This window comes from Lissotriton helveticus, chromosome 8, assembly GCF_964261635.1.
Source record: "Lissotriton helveticus chromosome 8, aLisHel1.1, whole genome shotgun sequence".
NCBI classification, from domain to species: Eukaryota; Metazoa; Chordata; class Amphibia; order Caudata; family Salamandridae; genus Lissotriton; species Lissotriton helveticus.
Genome location: NC_136069.1, coordinates 467070828 through 467091002, shown reverse-complemented (window position 1 = coordinate 467091002; position 20175 = coordinate 467070828). Strand labels below are relative to the sequence as shown.

Genomic DNA, 20175 nt, shown 5'->3' with positions numbered 1-20175 from the left:
TTATTCTTATTTTTGTATGACGAAATAATTCATTGTGGATCCTGTTCCTTTGAGGGACAGTGGGTGGGGTATCAAAAACAACCATTTTTTTTAAATTGTAAAATGTCTTTCATGATTGAAAAAATATCGAATAAAGACTATTTTGAACTTGAGTGCCATTTGGGGCCGCAGACACGCACGGTTTGGTTCCTGGCACACATAGCCATGGTTGCAGCGCATAGAGACCCTCCACTGCCGCACACAGAGGAAAAAAATTAGAGGGACCATTGCTTAGCGCCCAAAAACCCTTACCACCCAAAAACCCATAGCCACCCTAAACCCTAAAATTTCCCTCGCCACCCAAAATCACAAACCTATCATAAACCCTAAAAATTCAGGTACCATCCAAAAACCCAAACCCACCCTAAAACCTAAAAATTCCTACAACGCAAAAATCCATAAGCTCTTTCCTACCCTAAAACCCTAAAAAAATGCCCATAATATATAGACACACACATATATATACTTATACACACACACATATCTAAACAACTCTTAACACACTTAAAACCTTTAATATTTACATATAATTACCTTTAAAACATTTACAAGGACTATGCTTTTACCAATCATGCCTTTATAATGAAATTCTTCGTAACGGCATGCGTGGTACAAGCATACTTGTAATATCCTGTGTGGTTATGTCACCTGCGTGATAAGCCTGTGTGGTAAAGGCATGTGGGGTTTCGACTGGGTGGTAAAGGCTGTTTCCCCGATCCATGTATGGCGCCGTGAGGGGACAACTGAACTGAGAGACACAAACTGCAACCAGAAGCACTCCTGCACCTGCTATCCGAAGCAACACAATGCTTGGAGTTCTAGTGCTCCTCACCCTTCATCAGCTTCTGTGAACTGCAATTCTCCTGCATCTACAACTCACAGTGCCCATGCCAATGAAATGCACCGTCATCAGAATGCAGCCGCTCATGCTGCTCAGTGGTATAGCCAGTGACTAAAGAAGTGGGTAGCATACCAGTTATTCCATCACTAGATGGGTCTGGCTGGTCTCTTCACAGCAACCCTGCTCAGTTGGTTCACTGTGTGGGTATGTCTGGAGGGGGCAGCCAGTGGGTGTGAAGCTATCAACCATAAGGAGCCTTCTGCCCATTTCTAGGCTATAAGGAAAGGTCTCTACAAGCAAAATACTGTATGCAAATTCTGGAGTTGTACAAACAGTGGAAACGCTCCTTCTGCAGGGTGTCCACCCATCCAGCCATGGATTTCAACAGAGGTGTGTCCCTTCTGGATCCTTGCTGGCATGTAGTGCGGCCATAGAGAGGTCTGGTACCTACTATGTATGTGGGAACAGAGCATATGCCTGGTTACCCAAGGATTAATATGGATTATGCTATCCCAACTATGTTGTTTCTGCCATAAAACATCTTTTCACACAGCCTCTGGTACCATGGACAGACAGCCCAGTGACTGCCCAATTCTTTGCTATCCTGATCCCATGCTATGGAACGGGAGTATCTATCTTTGAGACAGGCCAAGTTGCTTAAGTATTGGAGAAAGTAACACGCTCAAGTGAAATCACCTTAAGACTGATCTCTGACAAACTAGTGGCTCATTAAACTTTGATTTTACAGAGCAGAATTTCTCTCTTTTGAGTCTTGGCTGCCAAAGGTGGAGTTTGTTCTATTTTAGGTACAGATTGTTGTACATTTATGTCAAAAGTCTGCCTAGGCATACCTGAGCAAACTGATCATGGCATTCAATGGTGTTTGGTCATGGTTAATAGGCATTTTTAGAGGCTGGGGTATTTACATTTTAAGAGTTTTGTGGGTTATGTATGCTGCACTCCTACTGATCTATATATCTGTCTGAGTCTCCATTGTTCTTGACATCAGCCAAGCATGGGCAAGGCTATAATCAGCATCTTATCCTTTGAAGATACTAAATGAAGAAGATTTGGATTGCAAATCTCTTTATGGACCTTTGGAGTGTTATGAATCTGAACAGGAAGTATCTATTGACATGCCTTAACCCCTTCTATGCGCATGACGAGCTGAGCTCGTCATGAGTTGCGCCGCTCGCATGCTCATGACGAGCTCAGCTCGTCATGTAACGCGGCTTTTCGTAAATAGCCGCACTGAGCAAAAATCGCGGCCGCACGCATGCGGTTAAGCACTGTGAAAATAAAATAGTCCAAGACAGCAGGATTTTGAAATAATAGGTTTATCTTTAGCATCATTGTAACCTGCTTCTGTCATGCTTTTCTGTTCATGCTAATAAATATTTAAAAGGCAGTTTCTGACATTTTGAGCCTCTCTTTCACATCTTGGCAACCAAAACAAGAAATTGTTGATTAGAATGCTCAGCCAAAATGTTAATATTCTTGTTGCAAACTGAATGCCGCCATCTTACTTTTTCATGGTTTCAGACTTCAGACACCTTTCTGCACAACGGTCTGCCCTTTCATTGAATCTATCACATATTCCCCACTGCAGACTTATGTAACAATATAAATATGTTTCTTGCCACTGCTCAAGGTGCATGCTCAAATTTAGTTTGCTGGGGATCCCTGTGCCCAGCTGAACATGCGATTCACAGGCCATGATTGTTTCTTTTTGATAACAAACCCTATCAGATTTCGATTAACAGGTAAGCAGATTTTCTTTAACAATGCCACTGCAGAATGCCACATGTAAAGGGGCTACCCAATATCCTTTGGGAACCTGGGCAAAGGTAAATCAAACAAAGAAAGGTTCCTTTGGGTTTATTTAAAGAAATTGTCTAGTCAAAGCCAGAGGCAAAAAGAATTTGCCTCAGTTGACCTATGCAGATTTGCACTATAGATTACCACAATATCTGTGCTAATTTCCTATTCAATGCACAAGTGCATTGCAAAATTTGGAACAGAAACACCAGGACAGGTAAGAGGGGTTGAAACCAAAGTAATAATACATTCACTTTTTACAAATACACAAATCACATCAATTATGACAGTGCTAAAGTGAACAAAAATGAAGTAACATTATAACACAATGAGCAAACCATGTCTGTCCATACGTATTTGAGGTCTTGTACTTTGGAGACACTGAGTATTTAAAGTCTCTCCCTGGATCCACCTCAAGCTAGAATAATTGCTGATGCTTCAACCCCAGATAGAGGAATGTGAGAGGGGTCATCATCAGGAAGTGGCTGGGGACAGTGAAGAAATTACTACTCTTATTTGAGGGAATACCTTTTTGAAAGAGGAATGAATCTCTTGGAGTATGCATAAGGGCTACATAGCATGCAGTTCCCAATTGAGGGGCATGTAGGTGTAGAAAATTCAAAGACAACCTCGTCAACAGGAGCTAAAAGTAATTTCAGGGTCGAGAAGCCGTACTGAAGTCACACAATATTTTGGAAAAGTATTGTAGTTGGAAGGGAGGGTCAACACACAAGAGTCTGAGGCACCTGAGGTAGGAGGGTGAGCCCAGACATACATACTGATTGCAATTTGCAACCAATATTTTTGCATCTGGAAATATTTTTGCAAACCGACCTATGTACAAATAGGTTACAAATAAAAGATTCGGAGTGGGATGCAATTTAGCTTACCTCATTGAAATGAAAAATTAAATGAAAAAGCATTTATATAGCGCAATGGCTACCCCGAGGCATCCCAGCGCTGCAGACGAAACGCTGACAAACAGAGAAAGGCCAATAGTTAAACGCAGTTGTTAAAGAACAGTGTTTTTAGAAGTTTACGAAAGGCCAGCAGATTAGGTTCCGCCTGTATGCGTGGTGGGAGAGCGTTCCATAACTTGACGGAGTTATAGGAAAAGGAGCGCCCACAATATCTAGCTCTCTTTATTCTTGGGAGTAGGGCGAGGGAAGAGGGTGCCGAGCGGAGGTTCCTGCTAGGTTTACACGGAATTATCATAGATCGGCTGATTGCTGGGCCATTCCTCCAGAAGGTCTTATGAGCAATACACACAGCTTTAAATTGGATTCTCTCCTTAACAGGCAGCCAGTGAAGGCTCCTCAGAGCCGGTTTTGCAGATTGCCGATGCGGGTTCTGGAGGAGCAGGCGAGCTGCACAGTTTTGAATGATCTGGAGCTTGTGTGTAGTGGATTGAGGGGCTCCTAAATAAAGGGCGTTCCCATAGTCCAAGCAGGACAGAATGAGAGCCTGGATCTTGATTCTTTTTCCCTGAAATGGGCCTGAGGCCTCTTTTCGTGGCCAAATAATTTGAGTAAGCTGCAGTGTAGCCTATTCCGATCCGTGTCCGGCTGGTGTGAGCAACTAGGCGAGACGTCCAACGAGACGTACACTGCGGCTTACTCAAATCATCACAAAACCTTGAAGATACTTTGGCCCTTGACCTCACTACCTGACCTGGGATCTCTCTAATAATGAAATACAGGGGGTTCCTTTGGGCCAGAGGCCTCTTTTCGTTCAAAAGACGTCCTCACATGGATGCTCCATGCCGACCACGTTCTATCGGTTTTGACTTCCTTGGCAAACATATTCCACATTTACTTATTGCCCTGAAGAAGCCCATGTTTGGAAGAAACGCGGTGGCTGTTTCTAAAGATGCACACCAAGTATATTTGAAATAAAGACATACAAAGACATCAACAAACGACTATTTCTGGTTTATCAAGTTGTACACCTTGCATCGTATTTGCCACTCGTGTCTACTGCCTCTCATCTATCTTCTGTGTATGTTTCTATTTGTGGTCAAGTGGCAGCTGACCATTTGAGGCGGGCAATACATATATACCACGTGGCTGACCTAGGTAGTTCAGTTGTCTATAACCCGGCTGCTTTCTCATATGCAGATTGTAGTGCGAAGTAACAAGGATTGTGGTACATCAGTGACCTTACCGGATGACTGGTGAAAGGAGTATGGATTCTGTGGGGTTAGCTAGATACCACCCCAACATCATAGATGGGATTGGCCTTACAAAGAAGACAGTTGTAAAGCATGCACTATGCCAAGAAAGGGGGCAGACAACAACACACAGAGCAGTATTTGTCATAATGCAGCAATGAAAGGCAAGAAAGGAGAAAATCAGTCATCACATAAAGAGATTTTTAAGCATTCTGCTGTACCTCGTAAGATCGAAAAAATACACAATCATGAAGCCTAGATGAGTCCTAACAGCAGAAAACCAACACACAAAATCAGACTGGGGAAGATCACACCATCAATATTTACATAGAAATGTCTTGAAATAAATCAGAAGTCAAAACAGCGCTAGCCAAATAGATCCGAAGAGAGACTTCCAAATATCTGTAAGGAGATCAGACGGATACAGGACAGAGTAATGGATCTGAAAAGCATGCTACAGAAACTGATAGTATCACTGATAACAAGCTACCTTTTTAGCAATCATTGGCAGTTAGTAGGAAATGGTGTTTGACTCAATAAATGCAGTATTTCTACCTCCTGCCCTCAAGATCACTTGTGATGGATAGAAGCTTTTTGAATGATTAGCAGTGGAGTTAGTAGCTGCTGCAACCAGTTGTTGACATATAACTGTAAACTGTTTTAATCATTGTATTTTTAACTACTGACTGGGTTACTTTTATCTCTCTGGGTTTCCATTGTTGCGCCTTTGTTATTAAAGACAGAACTGAGGTAGAACTATTGGTGATGCATTTACCACAGTTTTCAGATTGTTTAGTACTAAACATAGTATTATATCAATCTGACTAGCATGCTACTTTCTCAACAGACATGGCTAAATTTAGGTTTTCAATTGACCAAAGACTATCACAGTGGTACTAAAGTGGGAAATTTTAATTTCTGGGTAGGTGAAGCTACAGTTACTCCATGCACGCCCAAGATTATTGCAATTTATTAAATTATATGGCCTTTCCAAAGGGTTATTACATTCCCATAAAATGTGGGATACACTCCAAAGTTTGCCTTTGTCTCGCCTAAGTTGATTTCATACCCTGAGGTGATTTATATTTCATGGACGGATCATGTGGCGATTGAATTTTCTATCATGGCTTCCCTAAGAACAACTTCTTCCTCACCACAGGCTGCAAGATGAGGAAAAATTGATTTGGATAAATTGGGGTTTGCTTTTGATTCAGCCTTCTACATAATTTGTTATCCAATGTTGTGCATAGTCAATATCAGCAGTATCTCTTGATAAAAACAGATGAGAAAGTATCTCTTTCAACAACGTGTACCCGACTTGCGTGTGAAACCTTGTACCACCCGAGGAACTGCAGAATCACGACAGCATTTCTGTGCTTTGGTGTGTGACTTGAGAGTGACCTCTAGGGACGACATCAGGTACTGCAGGTCTGTGAATGTTTTGCCAGTAAACTAACATTGACATTTTGCTTCATCCTATCACATTACACAACATGGGGTTGTGGGCTTTAATAAGAACCTGCTATTACTGGTAAGAAGTATACTGTCAATAAAAAATAAGGTTGAATTCAGTTGAATTAAACAGTGACTGCTAGTATGTATGTATGTATGTATACTAGAAAGTCATCGAAATGTTTCATAGTAATCAAAACAATTTTTGAAAGTTTTCCTCGTCATCACAAATCAGCTATGGCATATTTGTTTATCGAATAGATAATGAACACAATGTATTAGGGTAGCATCATCATCATAATCTTTTATTCGATTGCCACATATTATTGCAACCATAAAAAGTACAGAGAAAAAAGCATTACAATTATACATGTTTAAAAAACCGTATAAAGAATTAATCAATCATGTTTAAAAAGAGAATAAAAACATAAGCTAAAATGTAGGTTACTCATAGTGACATCGATATTTGATGCAGGATTTAAAAAAATTAGCTACATGCTTTGCTGTGGTAGGAGAGTTCAGACATTGCAAGTTTGAAAAAGCAAGACGACAGGTTCTTAGGCCGCTTGATCTTAGTAAGGGCATAATCCAGACCTTCCTTGGGAAAACATAAAATTTGCAAAAAAAATAAAATATGTATTGTTGATTGGGAAGAAACATCATCACAAGGACAAGGAATAATAACAGGGGACCAGTTTTGGACATTTGGAAAGGTTACAAGCCGGAAAAAGGAATTAAAACGGAATCTTGTAAGGAGGTACTTTTCATAATTGTTCAGAGGGAAGGTCAGATATGGTTGTATGCCCAAATGAGTCTGTACGGCGATAACTTGTGAGTTTGTGGGTTTTGCCAATTCTGTTGCACTTCGAAGGGCTCTAAAATGGGACAAACACAGCTTTTTGAGATCTTTTCTTGAGATATCACTCATGCTCGTTGGGTCGTTGAAGAAATTGGTGCGATCCATATCCCTATAAATCACAATTGGAGCCCAGAGGGAAAACAGGCAGGGTCGCCCTCCACTCAAAAGTCATAGTACAATCAACAAGACCCTGTCCAGGGGCGTCAATATGAGTCAGTAAGGGAGAGAAACAGTCATATAGTACTGATAACCACTCCAGCATCACACAATTAGTGTGGAAGTGCTTTAACTGCTATGCGCCAAAATACACAAAAGACCACTTTTCCTTGACAGGAAGACAACGAACACCCAGTCGTGTGACCCAACTAGGTCTAACACACACCTCCACCTTCAAAGTATGGAGTCACATTCTCCTCAGGAAAAAATGTGTGAAGGCCAAGTGACACCTCACGGAAACACCACCAACGGGGTAACTGGTATGTAATTTCCAGACAAGCCCCTGTCTCATCATCGGTAGTCACTTGGTCCTCAAAGAAAAAAGGGAAAGAGTTTCCAAACACAAACAACACAAATATGTGACAAATTGTGAGAAGCAGAGACATTCTGCTAGTGACAAACATATAACATAAAAAAGATCGCGATCCATATCCCGACAAAGGTTCCTGATATATTCTAGCCAAGGTATTTTTTCCCAATTGGCAAGGGCTATACAGTCTGAGATTATAGAACGCGTTAGGTGGCACTCCTCTTTTGTCCAGATACGGTGCCACAGAAGCATAGGTTGGCAGCGGATTGTGTCTGTAATAACATCCATGCCTAATTCAGTTAACGAGGCATAGGTTGGGGCACTTTGGTTTAGGGCCAACAGATATTTAACAAACTCATTCTCGATCGTTTGGAGTGAATTTATCGGACCATAGCCCCATACCCCTGCACCGTACGTTGCCACACTGTGGCATTTAGCATAATATATTGCAAGTAGTTCAGGTGGTGCAGGTTTCCCTAGTTTCCTTGAAAAGGAAACTAGGGCTGCCTTCGCTCTCGTGAAAAGCAGTTTTTTGCTAGTCACGGCCTGCCGCCAACTCAGAGAATCGTCGACTGGGATGCCCAGATAGGGATAGACACGAGTTCTTTCAAGTTTGGTTTTATCAACAAAGATGGATTTAGGGTTTCTTATTTTCGGGCCAAGGTTTTTTATATTGATCTTGAGGCCAAGGGAATCCATATAAAGACAATATTTGTTGAGCTGTGCTTGTAGTTGAATCAGTGTTCTGGCAAAAATGACTGAGTCGTCGGCATATAGCAGCGTGGGTATGGGGCGATGTTTGATTTGTGGAAGATCCTGGCTCCCTTCTAATATGGCTGCCTCCAAGCCGTTTGTGTACAAATTGAACAAGAAGGGAGCCAGTACACAGCCCTGTCTGACTCCTTTCGTAATTTTGAACGAGGAGGTGAGTTCTCCGCTGGTTCCGTATCTGACTTTTGCAGTTGCGTCAGAGTAAAGTTCACGCAAAAAGGCTATCAGAGGAGGATCAACGCCCATTTCTTCCAGAATGGCCCAGAGTTTCGAATGCTGTACGCAGTCAAATGCAGCACTGAGACCGACATATACTAAAAATAGATGGCCTTTTTTTGCTTTCACGTACTTCCCTATCAAGAGAGCAAGGTTCAGGGCTTGTTCTACAGTCCCAAGACCCTCCTGAAACCCATATTGGAGGTCGGTCAAGGTGTTGTTGGTATGTGCCCACTCTTGAAGACGCTCCAGCAGCAAACGTCCCGCTACCTTACCCAGAGAGTCCAGGAGGGAAATGGGTCTGTAGCAGACCCGGTCGTTCCTGTCACCTTTTTTGAAGATGGGAAGGAGGATGGATGTAGACCAGGAGTCAATAAGGCCCAAGGTTGTTGTCGCGGTCAGAACCTGGGTGAGTAACGGGGACCATAACTCGATGTTGTGGGTAAAAATGTCCACCGGCACCCCGTCTGGACCGGGGGCCTTGCCTGGTTTCGACGTTTTTAGGGCCCTAATCACCTCTCCATGTTCAAAGTGGATGTTTAATGGAAAGATATTTAAGTTCATTGTAGAGACGGTGATAGGGCTTTCCTCGGTTGGATTAGTTGTGGTTTCTCCGAAAATTCTTGAGAAGGGAGATACCCATTCTTCTGCTGTTATTGCAACGTCGAGATGTTGGGTAGACGACGAATTTGACAAAAAGGGAGATTTTACCACATGCCAGAAGGATCCACTGTCCCTTGATCGACAGCTAAGGTGAAGTTGCGACCACAGATTGGCTTTGATGTCTTTTGTTCGCTTGACTCTTTCTGCCTTATAGAGTTTTTTTAATCTTGCTATCTCCAGGCGATCCCTCGGGATGGTCTGGAGAGCTGTCTTAAGGTTTGAAAGAGCTTTCCGACACCCGGAGTTAAACCAGCCCTCAGACGTTGGTTTCCGGGCGGTGGTACGCGTTAGTTCCTCTTTTATCGTTCCCAGAATCCTGCCAAAGCTGGCCAACACCGTTTGAGGGGATGAGCAGGGATCTAGGCAATCGTTGACAGAGCCGATAGCTTTTTAAAGAACTTTCTGAGTTACTGAATCGGGATCTATTTTGGCCCATTTCACAGTAAACCCGTTCAGTTTGTCCATACTTAGTGATTCCTGAGTTAAAAGGCTTCTAGCATTTGTGTGAAGTGACACTGTTTGTAATTGCAGTGTAATTCTGTTTGGGTAGTGATCGCTAGAGCTTTCTGTGCCTGTAGAAAATTTTACCAGTTGGCCCTTTAGATTCTGTGAGCAAAGGATGAAGTCGATTGTGCTAGACAGACCCCTACCGTGAAATGTTGTGGAAAAGTCGACTTGGGGGTGAACCAGCTGGTTCGCATATTCTAATTCCAACGTGGCAAGACTCTCATTCAGAGAGTTGCCATTGGAGCTATGAACAAAATGGGCCAAGGGGAGATCAAACTCGTCGTTCAGTCCACAGATTCCATTTCTATGGTTAGGGCAGAGTGGACTATTGAAATCGCCTCCCCATATGATGTAAAGAGGGAGAGACGATGGTTTGTTCAGCTGTAACTTTAGACAGATGATAATTTCATTCATTGTCTGCTCACAGTCTGTGGGTGCATGATTATTGTATAAGTTTACCAAAAGGAAAATAAATCTGTGGTCAATTTGGATGCTTAGAAGTTGGTAACACGTTTCTTCTTTTAGAATAGTAATTTGTGTAGAGGGTAAGATGTTAGTTATATAAACAGTTAAACCACCCTTAGGTCTTCCAAGCAGACCTTGGGTTGCTGCAACGAAGAAAGTTTTGAAACCAACTAGGTGAACGGGGACCGTTGCCAAGGTCTCCTGGAGACAAAGGATATGATTCTGGTTAGTCATATCCGCCCAAGATTGTAAGCTGGTCTTGGAACGAAGGCCAGCAATATTCCAATATAGGACGGATAGGCACAGATCGTTGGATAGAAGGGGGTTACCCACTTGGTTTTGTAGGGGGACCATGGTTACATTATCGGTCGAGGTTGATTGAGTAGGGTGTGTCCGGGTCACTGTAGGTGAGGGAGACCTGGAGCCCTCATTCGAGAGAGGAATCTGACCAAGAGGGATTTCAAAGTCCACCGCAGCAGGATCTGTACGGGCAGCGGGGCTGAGTACAGGTAGTGGGAGTTGGGGACTGTTAGTATTTGGGAGTGGCAGGGTTCTATATGATGGTAACTTTGCCGACACTTTCATTGTGGGCGGTGGAGAGATAGGTGACCTCCAAAGCTGAGTCTTATACTTTGGGGTAATTGACGGTCAATCGACCATTTCTAAACAGTCATACCTATTTCTTGTAGGGAGACCTTGCCAACCCGCCAGAGGAACCTGTTCTCTGTTGGAAAGCCAAGGCTGGGATTGCCATTTTCTGCTAATATTTCTCTGGGTAAGCCAGGGACCCTCATAGTCCCAGGGCCTCTCCAGTGAATGCTCCCAATTTGAAGCCATTGGATTTAGGTTGTTATATTGATTGATATGTTTCGGAGGGTAAAAAAAGGAAAGACGACAGGCGTCGATCCCCCCGCTCTTTGCTAGAGCTGGCCATGAGCAAATGTGGTCAACAGTAATTGGGTCTTCGCAATTAACTATTATGCAATCTCCCTGTAAGCTCTTAGGTTCTGTGCCTATCCACGATACTCTACGCACTGTGGATATTCTGCTAGTGTAGGCAGATTGTGTGGGTCTGTTGATATTAAGCCACTGTAGAACCTTGTTCTGGAGGGACCAAGATGGTTCCTTCATAGTTTCCGGGAGTTCCGGGACCCCTGTGAGAATGACGGTAAAGGGGGACGCTTCTCGTGGGAGGTGGAACGGGCGTCTGGACTTATACCCCCTTTTCCCGTCACCTAGTGCATTTAACAGGGCGGGCCAGGGAAATAAAGATGGAATTGGTCTCTGGGGTTGTGGCTGAACAGGACCTTTATCAGGAATTTGCTGGGTTGTTACAGGTTGGGGGGGAACTAGTTGTGGTAGGGAGTTGATCGGGGTTGTATCTGTTAGCGCACTGCCGGGGTTAGGATTGGGGGGGGACGGAAGTGTTAGGCTTCTTGGCGTTTAATTGTGTAGTATTAGGTGTTAGGGCGTTTACGGTTTTAGGTTCGCAGACATTTTTTAAACCGCCTTGAGCGTTGGAGCTTGAGGAGATTGCCTTGGTAGCCCCTATATTAGGTTGATTTATGGTAAGCTGGCTAGATGGTTTTTGAATCAACTTTGCCAGTTGTTTTTCAATAGCCATAATGCTACGTTCTAGGGGTTGGAGATGGTGTTTTAGGATTTCCCTAAAGCTAGCCAGGAGTTGTGTGTTTGTACTGCAGAGACGACAGGGTTCCCCACCGTTATCTCCAGTCATATGGGGTAAATTTATGTGTTGATCTGGAGCGTTTGATAAACCCTGCATATTTGAGGGGTTTGGTCTTTCTGAGTTGATGGGAGGAATCTTGGTGTTTTTTTGTTTGTCTTTTTTCTTCTTAGGAACGGCACCCTCCTTAACCCCCGTGTGCTGTGGACCTGTGCTTGGTTCCTGGGACTGTAATAGCTGAAGGTCAGGTGTAATTTCTAGATTTCCTAGGGTGTCTGTGTCTAGTGAGAGATTAGAGACAGAAAGATCTATTGATCTTGGGATTGAAAGAATCTCTGCTGAGACAATTGGCTGTGATTGCAGTGATTGTGTTAATACTGGTGATTGTGTTAACACGGGTAAATCTGGTGACTGATTGGGGGGAGATCGGGCTAGAGCTATGGGTCCCAATGACGACCTTCTAGCAATAGCGAGGTCGTATGAGACTCTTCGCTCTAGAAGAGATATACTTTGGTTGATAACTTCGTTAGTCCGTGTGATGAAACGATCTATAGGGCCTGTAGGTAGAGCATTGGCCTTGGCTGTCTTGCTTCTAGTCTCTCGGGTCATGATGGTTGAAACTAAGGCTCTGCTTAGAGGGATACACAGGTTCTACCATCAACAATAGCAGTTGAATTAGATTAAAGTACCTGATCCGTCGAGGTGAATATTGCTAGAAGAGGCACCACGGGGGGTGGACCAGCCCAGCCTAGATCGGTCTAGAACGGGCTAAAACGGGCCCGCCCTTGGCCCGGGCTTCGCCCGGCGCACTCCCGCGCGCTCCCGCGACGCGGATGACGACGGCAATTTGAAGCGCCTCCTGGCGCGTGCCTGCCGTGTCCGCCGCTATGCCCTCTGGGAAAGGTAGTCCCCCGCTCGGCGGCCGCTTGGTTGGAATCGCGGCAGCGGGGGGACTACAGGGCAGGACCAGCGTCAGGAGAGCAAAGTTGTGGCCAGAGTCTTTGGAGGAGGCAGCGAATGATTTTACAGCGGAGCGCCTGCTCCAACGCTGTGAAGAATGAAAGGCGGAACCCTTAGGGTAGCAAAAGTGCACATGTCAATTTCAATATTGAAGTCACACTGCCTCAGCTTTGTGAAGGACATTTGAAGCAATTGCATCTGACTCGAGAGCGACACCTAAATATGACTTGAGGTACACTGGGATGCCTCCGGGTAGCCATGCGCTATAAAAGAGCTATTTTCATTTCATTTAATTCACACGTTTGTGAATATCTTGCCAGCCTCAAGAAAAATCTATAATCATATTGTGCATATGAATAAAATAATATTTTATTAAATATCTTTATTTATTGGTTTGCTCAACGGACATTGACATTTGGTTTCTTCCTACCGAAGCATTAGGTAGTTACTTTAATAAAAATAATATTTTAATGGCACACATGTATAGTGCTACTCAAAAATCAGTTTGTTAAAAGTAAGGTTGAAAGCACTTGAAAATAACAGTGACTGCTAGTATCTATATATACAAGTATGTCATCACAAGTGTTCCCAAACTATAAAGACATTGGTTAAAAGTTGTAATATTGACTAATCATCATAACTAGGGTTGGCATATTTACTTATCCTACAGATACTTAACAGCTACTTTACAGATGTCAGCTATGGTTATGTTCCCAGAAAGGTATACCTGCCTTAGATATGGAATCACTTTATGAGGCTGTGCAAAGGAAACAAAAAGCTGCTGAGCTCTACAGAGGACTTTGTCCTATCTATGTAATACACATGAGCACGCCTTACGTCACTTTTATGAAGATCTCTTTCTCCTACCAAATTAGGAATGGTGAAGAAGATGCAATGGGCAATGCCCTGAAGATGTGGGTGTGAAAACCTGGAGGCAAAAGTTTGGGTGTGATGTGGGTGTGAAAACCTGAAGATACAGTTTGGCCATTTTGTGTTTTCGTGGGTGATGAAAAAGTCTATGTTCAGAGTCCCCCACCGACGAAAGTAAGGGAATAGGACTTGTAGGTAGAGTTTCCACTCATGGACTTGTTACTGCGTTCTGCTACGCGGTTCTGCACATTTGTTGTCCACCCCCAGAATGTACCCCGGTAGGAGATATACTCAGTGGTGGATGGTCCATTACCAAATTGGCTGGGCATGTCCTGACAACAGAGGAGAGTGTGTTCCGCCTTGTTTCTGTAGAGAAAACACGCTGGTCAGGTTGTCAGTTAGAACAAGTACCATCTTGCCTTCAATGTCTTGAAGAAAAACTTTCAGGGCTAGGTGATTGCCTGAAAAGTTCCAGATGGTCGATGTGGAGACCCTGCCGATGAGGTGGCCACAGGCCATCGATTGTCATGTCGTTGAGATGCGCCCTCCCACCCTGGGAGCGATGCATCCATGGTGACAGTCACTTGCGGAACTGGGTCTGTGAAGGGCCTGCCACACCAAAGGTTGTATCTATTCCACCACGGCAGAGAATAATGGGTGCTGGTCCCGATCAACACTAGATCTTCCCAGTGACCCTCGGCCTGTGACCATTCTGCTGAGAGGATATATATGAAATCTTGAGTGAGGGACCATGGCTATGCATGAGGCCATCATATCTAAAAGGCACATCACTGTTGGAACTGTGAAAGAACGGACTGCTTGAGAAAGAGGCAGTAACTGCCGGAACGACACCACCCTTTGCTCGCTTGGGTAGCCCATAGGAATGAATGGCTAGGTATTCCTTAATAACGAATCTCAATTACCGATTCGTTATTAAGGAATATTAAGAAATTGCTAATATTTTAGTGATTCCTACCTACATTCAATTAAGCGAGTCCTTAATAGGGATTCGGTCAAAATCTCTATTAAGGACTCGCTAAATTGAAGGGTGTTCTGGACTGAGGGTGTGTGTGCAGAGTGGGATATTTGTGGGGTTCAGAAAACCTCAAGGCAGCAGCCGTTCTCGATGATGGATAGAACCCACCAGTCTGTGGTGATCTCATCCCAGTGGAGAAGAAATCCCTGGAGCCTCCCCCGACAGTCATAGTGTCATCAGGGGGGATGCAGAGCAAGTCAATCCTTGTGTGGCAGGGTATGCTCAGACGTGAGTCCCTTGCTCACTTTGCCACTGGATTCAAGCAAGCCGGGCTGAAGACGGCTGGAATGCCAGAAACCGGTCCTCGGAAGCTTGTTTCCGGTCCAGGGAAGACATGGCTTGGCAGTTCGGGCTGGACTGTTCCCATGAGGCACAGGGTCAGACTGATTTGCATATAGCCATGTCTGAACTGGGGTGGCTGAGTGGGCTAAAGAACGGTGATGGATTAAACCCAGATCTTTTGACTGGGTGTGAGTGTTTGATTGATTCAGATGCTCCGTCCATCACCACCCCCTTTTGTACAGCAAGTCAATCCTTGGGGCAAAAGGTTCCCTTTGAGGGTGTGCCTCAGCCTCGACCCTTGGAGTTGTTACCCATGGAGGTGCCCTGTACAAATCTCCTACCTGCCTTTTGGTGGTACGTCTGCTGCTGGCATTGATATAAGTGCCTTTGGTCAGGGTAAGTAGACTTGGACCCACCCCTTGTCTGCTGTCAAGGAGCCCCTTGCTGAAGTAATCTGATGGACACCCATGGCCTCTGAAGCACAGGTGTCCTTTATCTTTTCCATCTCATCATTCTGGAGACAGAACAGATGTTCTCAATCGAAACGCAGGTGGAGGAGCTGTTGCTGGCCTCTGGCGTGAAGCCCAAAGTGGCGGAGGAGGATGAAAGAGGTGTTCATTCTTCTGGTAGCTAGATCAGCTGAGCCCAATGCACAACAAATGGTGGCTTGGAATATGGCTTTTCCTCCTCAACAACTGTTCTCTCCTCTTTTGATATCAGTCAAGGAGATTTTGGAGTAAGGCCTCCATCTCTTCCCACTGGGCCCTGTCGTAGCAAGACCGGAGGCTACAGAATTGGAGATGCGTCAGTGTGTGGCAGCACCAACCACTACTCTCTTGCCAGCCGCATCAATGAGCTTATTCTTCTCATCAGGCCTGATGCCTGTGTCTTGGGCTGCTGCTCTCTACCAAGCGGGGGAGCCAGCCGTGAGGACATGACCCCTGATATAGAGGGGGTCAGAAGATGTGTACACCACCTGAGATTTTACAGGATTCCTAAAACTCTCTGGGACAGATTTTACCATCCCTTCAGCATCTGGAGAAACTGGAGGGAATGCTCGGTTCTAAAGAGTTTTCCATCAAAAAGTCAATTTCCTCTAGGATGACATACATGTCCACCTTGTGGTAGGCGGCTTTTCGTTGAGGACACCGTGGTATGCAGTATTGTCGTATGGTGTGGAACCCCTAACCGGGACATGGTCATGGTCAGGGTCCCTTGGTGGGTCTAAGTCCTAGTCCTTCCAAGGATTGTCTGTAGGGTGTGGGCAGACTCGTGCTGAAGTCCTTTGCTGGAGAGCAAGGGCTAGGGCCACCTGTGTCTGAATAAGACTTCAGTGACCCATGGGAAGAAATCGTCGGAGGTGATGGAGTAGAAGGTGGTGGAGAAGGAGGTGGCAGTGGCAGAGAAGAAGGTGGAGGTGGTGGTGCAGGACATGGGGGAGGAGTGTCTGGTTCTGAAGTGTCCTTGAAGGTAAGTCTTCACTTTTCAGTCAAAGTCTGCCCAGTGGCAGAGAACATTCCTGGGCGTAGGTGAAAGATGATCCAACTCTGCGTTTCATGAAGCTCCTGTTGAAGCTTTTCAAAGAAGGGCCTCTCCTCTGATTCAGCTGTCCACCGTCTCGGAGCCAATGTTTTTTTCAGTGTTGACATGTGGTCTCAGACTTGAGGGTAGATGAGGGTCAACAGGCTTAGCTGGAACCCGCTTTGGCTCAGACACCTTAATTTGGTGGTGACCAGAGCCTAAGGGCGGTGGCTCAAAGGGTCACGATGCCCGTCCCTGGTGGGTGTGGGAAGGCAGTGATCTGCTTCAACGTGCGGCCATTTCACATGTACGCAGATGACACCCAATTACATCTCAAACTACAATCCCCCAATGACATTTTACTCCTGAACTCAACGATCAGAAGCACCCAATCCTGGCTTGCCAATAATCATCTCAAACTCAACGCTCTGAAAACAGAGTTCCTTCTGATCTCACCCCCCGCGAAGATCTCTACCACTCAAACATGGCTTAAACAGCTAACTGCACTCAATGTCCTACCCACCATCATGGACTCAGCAAAATCTATAGGCATAACTCTCAACTCCAATGTCAACATGCAGCATCATATCAGCAAGGCTACTAAGGGAGCGAACTTCCAAATCAATACCCTGAGGAAACTCAAACCCTTCTTACCAGCCAAAGACTTCCAAACTGCAGTACAAGCACTAGTAATTCCGCGAATTGAATACGGCAGCATCGCCCTCTGCGGTCTCCCGTTAACCACCACTGCACCCCTAAGAGCCTCTCTAATCCCTGCAGCGAGACTCCTCACTGGGTCAAAAAAACACTCGCATATCTCCCCTGACTTGAAATCCTTGAACTGGCTGCCTTTTGAAGCCAGAATACATCTGAAAATCGCATGCTCGACACACAAGGCTGTACACCTGAGCTCTCCCGGATACCTCACCCAGAAACTGTCAATCTCTGGCGGCTCTAGATACACCAGAGGCACAAACAATCTCCTGTTAAAACCTCGAAGATTCCGGAAGGAAAAGACGTATAAACGCTCTTTCTCAGGAATGGCACCCAGGATCTGGAACTCACTCCCTCCTGAAATCAGGCTCATCCCCTCCGTCACACTTTTTAAGAAGGAAGTAAAAGCTATTCTCATGGCCAAATACACTTGATCTATTAACATGAATCTGCAAAGTCTCTGCACCGATCTGTATTCTTCTCCTCGACCTCTACGACTATGTCTTTTTCCTGTATTATTCTGCTCGATCCCTACGATTATGTGTTTTTCATGTATTATTCTGATTGATCCCTACGACCATGTGCTTTAACTGTATTATTGATTCACTTACCTGACCATCTACAAGCAGTATTGATTTACCTGTGCTTTTATGTTCCCTCACGTACCTACCCATCCCACTTACTACCTATAATGTCCATATACTTAAGGACCTGTTACTCATTCTTTTGTTGGTATTCCCTACTTTGTAAAGCGCTCTGATATCTGCAAAGATCTTGTTCGCGCTATATAAAACTTTCAAAATAAATAAAATAAATTCTTTTACAAGACATCCTACTTTTGATAAAGCGTTAAGTTATCCTTACAACATACAACTTCCAAGACCTTCCTAAAGCATGTTGCTCAGGTAACTAGAGCACTACGTACATCTTGATAACAATTGATATTTGCAGTGGTATTTGAAACAGTCATATATTAGCAAACTAGTAGGCAGTGGATGAAAACAATTCAAAGATTATCTAGAATGTTCTAATCAATGACTAGGCCTGGTTGCTCTAGTTATTTGCAGCATAACATACAAACACAAGGGCATAAATGTCATACAAACTATGGGCCTTATTCACAAAGTTTTTGATACAAGTTACTTTTGCTGTATTCCTGGCTTAGTGATGAAGGAGTAGACCAGTGGCCCTCCTGACTTGCTCACTGAATTAAGTAAACCAGGAGTACTTCAAGAGCAAGTCACATCTATTCAAAGCAAAATCTTTATTGATCAGACCCATAGTTTTTTAGATGTTGATCTTCAAAACTGAATCCTAAGAGAAGTACCTGTGTTGAAGGAGCTGGTGGCTGCTCTCCCAGATTACTCTGAACCTCCTTAATGTTACTGCTCTGTAAAAACAGAAATACAGTAATGAATAATTTGCATTTTGAAAGCAGTAATAAATAAGATTAGCCTTGATAAAACTATCTTTAGTAATGGCAAAAAGTTTATGAACTTTAGGCACCCGGTTAAATGTCCTACCAAAGATAATAAACATTAAATAAAAAAGGAAGGATCTATCTGAAATCATATGCAACGTCACAGCAAAATAGTGTTACGCCTGAAACCATTTTGTGCTGTAAAATTTAACAGGCCAATGTAGAACTTGGCTGGTGGAAATTCTGCTTGCGTTTACAGCAGATTTACCACCACAGTAGGTACAGTGAATAATTATTTTGATTTAGAGTTCCTCGCCTATAAGATGCCACGTACGTGGATTTGCCTGAAGATGTTTGTTAAAAATGGCACACTTCAAAAGGAGTGTACAGGCATTGTGCAAATTGCCGCAAGAATTTTCTAATAATATCTAGTGTCACAAATTAATGTCTGGCGTCACTTAACACTAGACATTACCACAGAAGCAGAAAATCTCTCAAAAACTGTACACTGGCAGTACCATATGCCACATTCCATGATCTTATTTTAGGGAGCCCTGCATTTAAGAATAGCCGTACTTGAGGAGCTTCGCGCGCACCCAAGATGGTCGCGTGAGCACAGGGCTCCCAGACCCTCGCCACCCTCCATCAACTATCCTGTACTTTATCCTGGTTCGGACGACAGGTGTTTACTGGCGCAGTTCTACTGATCATTTATCTGTTCCCAAAAACTTTTTGGGACTTCGGGGTCCAGAGCTACAGATCGCCGCAGTTTTCTGGCCTGCTCCAAGGTGACGCCCCGAGCTATCTTATCTGGCCTGCCGTCCAGTAAGTGAACAACAACGGATTGCCTGACTTGTATGGGCTGGCGACCGCTTTTGGTTTCGATTCCTGTCCGGAGATCAACCTGACTTTGTTAGCTACGTAGACGGCCGGACGTGCCTATACTTTTGGTCTATCCGCTTCTGATGCCGATCTGTCGTGGCTTTCAGTTTTGAGACTGGCACCATCTTCGCTCTTTTGGTCCTGCATTTGCCACCGCAGTCACCATTTTCACCCGACAACAGGCGACCCGCACGGGTCCAGGATCTAAGATGGCCACCAAGCCAGAGAGCGAGAGGCGCAAGACTAAACCGGGCGTTCGAGGGAGTGCTTTGCAAACGAACATTATGGACCGGTACACCCTTACTAAAGGATCGCCGGGCGCAGCATCTAAACCCTCGACGGCAATGCCGGAGGACTCATCGATTGAGGAAGAGCCCTCGTTGCGAGATCTCATGGGCGCCATTACCGGTATGAAGGCTTCATTGGGGCAACAATATGAGGCCTTGACTCTCAAACTGGATACTGTGTCGATTGAT

General features: G+C 44.5%; 1 protein-coding gene across 8 annotated transcripts in view; it reads right to left on the bottom strand.

The window, feature by feature from the left end:
* The window catches only part of PHF11 (PHD finger protein 11), a 500916-nt gene that overhangs the window by 328652 nt on the left and 152089 nt on the right, over positions 1-20175 (bottom strand). For all 8 annotated transcript variants that reach the window (XM_078657356.1, XM_078657358.1, XM_078657357.1 and 5 more), the window contains exon 6: positions 18725-18787. In XM_078657356.1, the coding sequence (XP_078513482.1) occupies positions 18725-18787 (63 nt within the window). The remainder of the gene's footprint in view (positions 1-18724; positions 18788-20175) is intronic.